General features: G+C 48.6%; 1 protein-coding gene across 1 annotated transcript in view; it reads left to right on the top strand.

Annotated features, from left to right (window-relative positions):
- Nucleotides 1-1281: 1281 nt before the first annotated feature.
- Nucleotides 1282-9082, top strand: part of ALG14 (ALG14 UDP-N-acetylglucosaminyltransferase subunit) — a 29225-nt gene continuing 21424 nt past the window's right edge. The window contains exon 1 of the mRNA XM_075002948.1: nt 1282-2637. Coding sequence (XP_074859049.1) covers nt 2502-2637 — 136 coding nt within the window. The 5' untranslated portion in view covers nt 1282-2501. The remainder of the gene's footprint in view (nt 2638-9082) is intronic.

Here is a 9082-nt window from a genome sequence, read left to right as displayed (position 1 = left end):
GTGCCACATTCTTTTGATTTACTTTTGAAAGAGTGCTTTTTGTGTGTAGATGCTCCACGGGATCTTTCAAAAGAGGTCCCTTCTTTCAAAAAATCTTTTGAAAAATCTTGCTAGTGTAGACACAGCTGAAAGCATTTATTTTCATAGAAGGACAATTTTTTTCTCTTGGGCATTGTCTACATATAAAATTATCACTTAACATACTTTTGGTGCTCATTATTTTATTTTAAAGGATTAACAAATATGGCACTTCTTGATGAACACATCTATTCTGCGTGCCTTACTTTAGGAACAAAAGATAAGCATCTACTACCTCATATACTCCAGCTGGTGCTACAAAGCTATATAGAAGTGAGCAAGGTTTTTTTATCTACCTCATGTATCATCCATGGGGTTGTTCAGTAGAACCTGACTGCACATGACTACATTTCTTTGTGAGATCCTCTACATAGAAATCTGCACACACACACCCCGAAATATTCCACTGGAGTGCTGGAATATCTACACCTTTGTATTAACTCCATGTTCCTGATTTCCCCTACAGCAGAATGGCTGCAGGACAATAGGTTGCATAAGCGTATATGTAGACTGGATTTTGCCTGTAGAATTTGATTTTGCATTAGCTAGAAAGATGAAGCTTACTTTAAATTTCAGGATGCAGACTGGCAATCAGAAAGCATATTTTTATTTGTGAACTGCAGATTGTCTACAGAATGCATGACTGACATGAGATTTTCTTTATTAAAAACGAGGATGAATTAAACTTCCATGATTGACGGGCTGGGAGCACAACCTACAAAAATCCTGAAGGAATGAACACATGAGGGAAACAGCCAAGAAGTAAGGTTGACAGGTAGGTGCAGGACTACTTGGTCAGTAGGAAGGCTGAGCCCACACAGTAGGGCTGTGTCTACACGGGCACAAATCTTCGAAATAGCCATATTTCGAAGATTACTAATGAGGTGCTGAATTGAATATTCAGCGCCTCATTAGCATTACGATGCTTCTGGCCATGGTGCTTCAAAAGTGCGCGGCTCGGTGCAGCTACACGGGCTCCTTTTCGAAAGGACCCTGCGCTTTTCGAAATCCCATTATCCCAAATAAGGGGATTTCGAAAGGTGCAGGGTCCTTTCGAAAAGGAGCCCCGTGTAGCCATGCTGAGCCACACGCTTTCGAAAGCAGCGCTTTCAAAGCCCCGTGGCTGGAAGTGTCCTAATGCTAATAAGGTGCTGAATATTCAATTCAGCGCCTCATTAGTAATCTCTGAAATACATCTGTTTCTAAGATTTGTGCCCGTGTAGACACAGCCTAGGTGTATCTGCAGTGAATTAATGGAGGAATCCTGTAGAAACTTATGGCTCTGCATTCATAAAATATCTTACTGAAAATTATATTATAGTAAATAAATACTTTAAATACTAAATAAATATCTTTCTAAATACTAAGGTTATATAGTCTTGTAAATTGAGGAGCTTGTTAATTGCATGTGTATATTTCACCATCTATGTGATAGTGTGGTTTATGTGATCCTGGGGGAATCAGCACGTTAGTGGAACTATGTTTCAAAGAATTATGAGTAGATGTCAGCATCCAATTTCTCACAACTTGAGCAAGTGGACGTTCCTTTCAGCTGATGCATGGCAAAAAAGAGAAACTCACAGGATTGGAAGGACATCCTACATCTCTCACAACTGAATTCAACAGTATTCATTTATGAATGTTGATGAATTTGGCACACAAGTAGTGTAGAACTGCAGGAATGCTGACAGTTAAGTAACTGGCACTGAATGCAGATGCCAAAACCTGCTGTTCTCATTAATTAATTAAACTGTTTGTAAGAAATGGTATCAGCACAAACCTGCTCCCTCTTTAACGTACTAAGGTCTTTTTATTGGCTTTTTAAGGAAAATGCCTCTCACATTTATCTAGCTATGCATGAGTTCAATTGACTACCTCGGTCTAAGCCAGGGATGGAGAACCCCCAGCCCCCGGTCTAGATCCGGCCCCCGAGACTGGGGGCTCCCTTCCGGGGGGTAGGAGGGGTAGTTTGGAGCCCCAACCCTTGCAGTCCAGGTGAGGCAAACCGCAGGCCGCATGCAGAACGCGGTCTCTGCCAGGGGGGCCAGGGGGCAGGAAGCGGCTCTGGGCTCCGCTGTCACTTGCTGCTGTCCTGCTGCATCTACTGTCAGCTTCCGAGACCACAGCACGGGATCCCGCTTCCTCCACGCTCGCTGGAGACAGAGGGCGGCCGGGGGGTCTGGGCCCCGAGCGTCGTACACTGAGGTGCGGGACGGCAGTACAGACACTCCCCGGGGGCGCGCGGAACGACCTGTGCTGGCTTTCGGTGGGGTGAGGGGAGAGAGGAAGAACGCGATCGCTGCCTCGCCAAACGCGTATACAGAAGCGAGTACGTTTGAGCTGCTAGGGCCTCCGTAGTTTCCGTGTCGTATCATCCCGGTTTTGCAGCGTTCCCACCGTCTGCACGTCTCTCTGGCCGTTTTATGGGCGCCCTCCAGGCCGTGATGGGCGCCGCTGCCCTGCTACTGCTGCTGCTAGTTACGGCACGGCTTTTCCTAGCGAGGCGGAACAGCAGCCAGCGGACAGCTCCCCTCAGCCTCCTGGTGGTGGCCGGCTCCGGTGAGTAGAGAGCGGCGCGGGCAGCGCCCACGGCCTGTCACCTGCGCCCCTGGGAGCGGGGCATGCTGGGAAGTGTAGTCCAAAAGGCTGCCTCTGGTGCATACTGGGAAGCCTGATCGAGCCGTGCACGTGCTGCTTGGAGTTGGAGGCCCCCTGTAGTGGCCTGTGGGGCACCGCCTCGGTGCGGAAATGAAGAGCTGTGCGGGCTGGCGGCGCTTGTCCCCTGGGTCGGGGGGCCTATCCCGGCGGGAGCACCACAGAGAAGCAAGAGGCAGCTACGGGCAGGCCCAGACTTAGGGCAAAGTGAGGAAGGCAGTTGCCTTGGGCTGCAGTCCTTCAGGGACCTGTGCTCCCTCTGGCCAGGCCCCAGTGTCATTGTGCCCTCCTGGGGCTTGCCAACTCTTTGGCTGACCTGGCTAAGAGGGGTGTGGAGGTATTTGAGAGATGTCCAAGGGGCAATAGAAGGAAACCAATGGGGGCACTGAACAGAGAACCGAGGACTGGTGATGCTCCTTGTTCAGACATGCCTTGGCAAGTCATGTTTTGGCTGTTGGGTGGGCTCAAGTAGTATTATATTATGTTAGTAGTGTTATCTTTCCACTGTGATGACTGAGAGATCAACTTCCAATACTCGTGGGGCCCTTTGCATGCTACCACTGTATATTTATTTAGTAATTATAATGACATGTATTCTCTGCTGTAATGGTAGTCTGTGACTAGAGCTTGGCAAAACCACCCACCTTTAAGGGCAGCAAATGAAGCATAGGATGTGGAGGAAAATTATGTTAAATACATCTTTTAAACCTTCCTATGCTTTCAAGGAAACAAATACTAGCTCTGTCACTTACTTTTAAATCACAGAAAACTAAATATGAAATATGACCTTATAAGGAAATGTGGGGTTAAGAACAGAAGGAGTGGGGCCCTTCTAGAATGAGTACACGACACAATACAAACAAATTTAAAGAGAATTAAATAAGTCCTTGCACCATTTACTCCATTTGTAGCTTGTTTTATGAGCAATCTTCAGTGCATTCTTGAAGGAAAAAAAATAAGTAAAAAGACAGTTTTTATATTGTCTTTTTAAAAAGACACAATACATTATATCTGTTAGGTGAAAGAGGCTCTGACATTGACCTCTCATAAGGATTAAGGTAATTTTATGTAAATCACACAAAAATACACAGTTGGAACTTGGGAGCATCCCACTGTAATGCCACTATAATCTATATTATTATAAAAGGAGAGGTATGTCTGTCTGTCTGTCTGTTCCTCCCTGGCCAGGTTCCCAGGCTGGAGCTGCTTAGGGAGCTCCACGTGTCTGCCAGCTTCTGGCCTCAGGGCTGCCAAGGTTTCTCTGGTCCCATGCAGTTCCCTGGGGTTGGGGCTGCTGGGGTTCCCTTGGCCCTGACCACATCCATGGGGCTGGAGCTGCTGGTGGAGCTCCACACCCCAGCCAGCTGCAAAGCTGCTGGGTTTCCCCCAGCCCCAGCTGGGTCCCTGGGGCTGGAGCTGCTGATGGAGCCCCATGCCAGAGCTGGGGATCCCCCAGCCCCAGAGCTGTCAGCAGAGCTCTGTGCTCCTGCTGGTTCCCATCCCTGAGGCTACCAGGGGTCTCCTGGTCCTGCCTGGGTCCTTGGGACTAGAGCTGCCACTGGGGCTCTGCACTGTGACTGAATCGTGGCCCTGGGGTTGCCCAGGCCAGGGCTGCTGGGCTTTCCCTAGCCCCGGCCAGATCCTCAGGGATGGATCGATCAGCAAACTCCTGGCTTGGTAACTGCCACAGAGGGGCAGGCCCTGCTTATAGATTTAAATATAAATACTTTAAATATGCAAGCCCATTGATGATTTAAGGGGATGTCCTTTAGAATACTTTCCAAAAAATTGAGCAAAAATGTTTGTGAAATTGACAAGTATGTGTTTTTGCTTAACTGCTGAAATGTGGCAGTCTAGATACCGTGGTCAGACTATGTACAGGAAGCAGCTAGACAATGCTCTAACACCACATTTTACAGATCTCTTTCTTCAGATCCCATTTGAGAATTCCAAAAGAAACTAACCATCTACTTAAGGAACTCCCTGCCTTTATTCAAGACCAAAAATTCACTCAGACACACAATCTAAGCCTTGACCTGTGTCAAAGTTAGACTCGAGACTCACAGTTATGCCCAAGGTGTGGTGTGGCTGCAATTGTGCAGATTTCACTTATCCAGACTGTGGGGATGGGAACCCCTTGGTCATCTGGTCCCCGGACAGAGATGGCACCCAGACTCAAACACACCACAGGGAGGACAAATGGACACAGAGACAGGACAGTCCTTAGACCGGTCAAAACCCAGAAAGAATAATTACCTGATCAGGACCAAATTCCAGAAGTTAGATCCCGGGATCCCTACCAGAACAGAGTGGGAATCAACAGGTTTGATGGTGTAGACCACGCTGTGGCTGCGTACCTTTCCGTCTCGCAGAGGACCGCTCGGACTAAATGTCCAGGCGCTGGCTGCCACAGTCGTCCTGCAAGGCAGTCAGGGATCACGCAGCCTCAGCGAAGATGTTTGCCATCTTGGTGGAACCTCCAAATTGTCAAAGTTAGACTCGAGACTCACAATTTGTCAGACCACTCTTTATTAGCAAAGCCGCTCTGCTAATACATCCAGAAACGTGAGTCGTCGTCCCCCCCAACCTGGGGCTTGAGTCTCTTAATTTATACAGCACAAGAAAGTGATTCCATAAACAAAGAAAAAGCCAGACCCATACTCATCTCACATAGCCCCCTGAGGCCAGTCATGTACCTTCATTTCCATATCACCTTCAGCAATCTCCTGTTAATGACTCTCTGGTTACCTTAATTAATTACTGTCTAGCACCTACTGCTCTGGTTGCTGCTTTCCCGGGCACACCTGGCTCCATCCAAACCCACCCTACATTCCTACACACAGCATCAAAATAACCTCCCCTTCTTGAGCTCAGAAGCAGCATTGTATCATAGTGTGATTTTTATAATGTAACTCTTATACTTCCACACCTGGATTATTCTATTTACTGCCTAAAATCCACAAACCTGGAAACCCAGGATTCCCTATCATTTCAGGTATTGGCACCCTTACTGCCAGACTATCCAGTTATGTAGACTCCCTCCTCAAACCCTATGTCACCAGCACTCCTAGCTATCTCCAAGGGCTTGTCTACTCTACCACCTACCTTCCGAAGGAAGGATGGTAATTAGGGTGTTGGGAGTTTACTAATGAAGTGCTGCAGTGCATATGCAGCACTTCATTAAGCAAAATTCCCGCCCCCCCCCCCCCCGAGGCAACTTCGAATTTTAAACTGTGAAGTACTGGCTCGCGTCTAGCCACGGCTCACCCACCTGTACTTCGAAGTACCAGGGCAACTTCGCAGTCCCTTTATTCCTCAACCGGTGTGCGTCGAACTGGTACCTCCTAACCTAAGAAAGATTCTCACCAGCAATCACAGGCTATTCCACAGGAATACTAATCCTGGAACTTTTCCTTGCAAAAAAAACCCTTTGCCAACTTTGTCCACTTTTATTCAGGGGATACCATCACTGGACCTAACCATGTTAGTTACAAGATCAAGGGCACATTCTCGTGTACTTTGACCAATATTATGTATACCATTATGTGCCAGCAGTGCCCCTCTACAATGTACATTGGACAGACTGGGCAAACTTTTCACCAAATAATGAATGGACACAGAGCAGACATGAGGAATCTCAATACCAATAAGCTGGTCAGTGAACACTTCAATGGAGTGGGCCATTCTGTTAAAGACCTGAGAATTTGTGGCTAGAAGGCCACTGCCGCCTGCCCTGCACAGCTGTGCCTCGGGCGCTGCTCACTGTCTGTGGCGCTCCCTCCCATTTAGTGCCTGGCTCGTCCGCCACTGCTGCCGGTGGGGCCTATCCGCTGTGCAGCCCCACACGAGAGAGTCATCGCCCCTCGCCAGCCGGGGGCCCCCTGTGCCTGCTTAGCTCGCCAAACAGCCAGCCCCTGGCAGCGCCCCCTCCCCACTTAACCTAAGCTGTGCTCAGGCCGGGCTGCCTCCCCATGCCCTACTCTGTCCTGCCCGCCCCCTTGCACCGGATTTAATGGGATTTGGTGGCATTTTAGATAAATGGGTGTACATTTTGGGGCTTGGGAATGCATAACATTTTTTCCCATTGAAATTAATGGTAATTACATTTTCGACTTACGAGAATTCACCCTGAGAGGGGTTTTTCCAGGAATGCATTACCCTCGTAAGGTGGGGGAAGTCTGTATAAAGAGTAACATGAGGTTCTATTAACAGGAAAATAGACCATTTCAGGGATATGATGGTCCTCCAACTGTTATAATTTTACCTTGATAGACAGAACCAAACTGTGTTTTAACCATATTATTAAAATCACTTTACATCCCAGTGAAGATCAGGTGTCCGTTAACATGAGTAGAAGCTAGTGAAAAGCAGGTGGCAAGGCACAGCTGCAGTGGTACAATGGTAATCACAGTGTCCTATGTTGCTTCTAGATAGCTAGCATGGCAGTGGCTTAGCCAGGACAGGACAAGTTGATAGGCTCTGACTTTGGGTGGGTGGGTCATAATAGGAGGTTATGAATGATGAGGGGTCTCCTCTCCATCCTTCCACACCAACCAACCTTGAGTGGACAGGAATAGATGCTCTGACCAGAGGACCCTGTAAAAATGGAGGGGGGGTGCATAAAAATGTGCACTCTGCATCCCTACCCATTCTGCCCCTCTGCCTGGTGCTCCAACTGGGCAGCTGTGTTGTGGGGGTTGACCCACTCTGCCTACCCAGCACTCCTACTGGGGCAAGGAGGCTGACCCTTCCCTGCCTGCCCAGCGCTCCAGCTGGGGCACAGGGATTTGACTTACTCTGCTGGCTCAGTGGGGTTCTGCTGGAGAGCAGGGTTAGGGGGCTTGCCCCACTTCCCCCCATCCTGTTGCTCCAGCTGGGGAGTTGGGCACAGTGGCTTGCCCCACTGCCTGGTGGGAGTGCCAGGCAAGCAGAGTGGGACAGGCCTCCAGCCTTACTCCCCAGGTCCAGCTGAAGTGTCGTGTGGAGTGGAGCAATACCCCATGGCCTGGCAGAAGTGCCAGGCAGGCAGGGAGAACAGGGCAAGCCCCTGATCCTGCTCAGCTGGAGCAGGACAAGTCCCCACTCCTTGACCCTGTTCTTCAGCTGGAGTGTCAGGCAGGCTGGCATGGGAGCAGACCCAGGACTTGGGGGTGAGAATGGGCTTGATGCTAAATGGGTGGACAACAGCCAACATGTGGTTTTGCCACTGCAGTATAGCTCCAAAAGTAGTGATAATGGCTGGTAAAGGAATCATGACCAGGAATGGCTTGCATGCACTGATAACGTATCCAGGGCTTTAAAATGGTTATGCAATAAACAGCCCGTGATCCGGATAATGGTTAGCGAGGGTTAGCCCATGGCAGGCTGTCAGATGCTTTATTTACCTGCACGTCCACCAGTGTATAGCTGCTTACAGCACCTATTGGCAATGGATTGCCATTCCCAGCCAGAAGTGATGTACCAGTCTGTGCTGCTTCCTGCATCTCCTATTAGCCAGGAATGGTGATCTCTGGCCATTGGGAGCTGAAAGCAGCTGGTGGCTCACTACGGTCTAATCCTGGTGAATCACATTCATCCTATGCTGCCTGCCCCTGCTTTAAAACCACACGACATAATTAAGATAGGAGACAAATCTCATCCCTTCTGCAAGTTGCAGGTGTACTATAAACAGGAAAAGATTCAACTCTGCTGTAATCAGAATAGGTGACTCATGTTATGTAATATATGCAAGATGCTGGAAAACGTAGTCTCTATATCTACAGTATGTCTTTGTATGGCCTGCTACTCTCTCTCTCTCTTGGTGGTCACTTAATAATGAGTAGGACGTATTCATGTCACCCTCCTATTTGTGACTCCATTGATGGTTGATCAGCCTGATTCTGGAACCGCAGATCTTATCACAGAAGGGGTGGATGCTGGTAGCTGCTGTGGGGGATGGTGTGCAGTTTTTGATGCTCTCTTCTTCTCCGCCTCTCCTCGTCTGCATTGCAGTGGGACCCCTCAAATTCCACCAGCCCCTCACGTATTACCATTCTCCAGTGGGGACAGTCTTGGGCAAGGTTCTCCCAAGTGTTGAAACTGATACCGCACTTTTTCATGTGTGCTTTCAGCATGTCCTTCCACTGGCCTCCAGTGCTCCTCTGTCCTTCCCCCAACTCAGAAAATAGAATCTCTTTTTGAGGCACTTATCAGACATCCGAAACATGTGACCAATATAACTAAGTTGTTGATGAATGATAATGGCTTCAGTGCTGGTCATATTTGACTCTTCCAGCACACTAGTGTTTGTGTGCCTATCATCCCAAGAGGTATTTAGGATTCTCCTGAGGCAGCATTGACGATATTGTTC

This window comes from Carettochelys insculpta, chromosome 9 (genome assembly GCF_033958435.1).
Source record: "Carettochelys insculpta isolate YL-2023 chromosome 9, ASM3395843v1, whole genome shotgun sequence".
NCBI lineage: Eukaryota > Metazoa > Chordata > Testudines > Carettochelyidae > Carettochelys > Carettochelys insculpta.
This window is presented reverse-complemented; position numbering and strand designations above follow the sequence as displayed.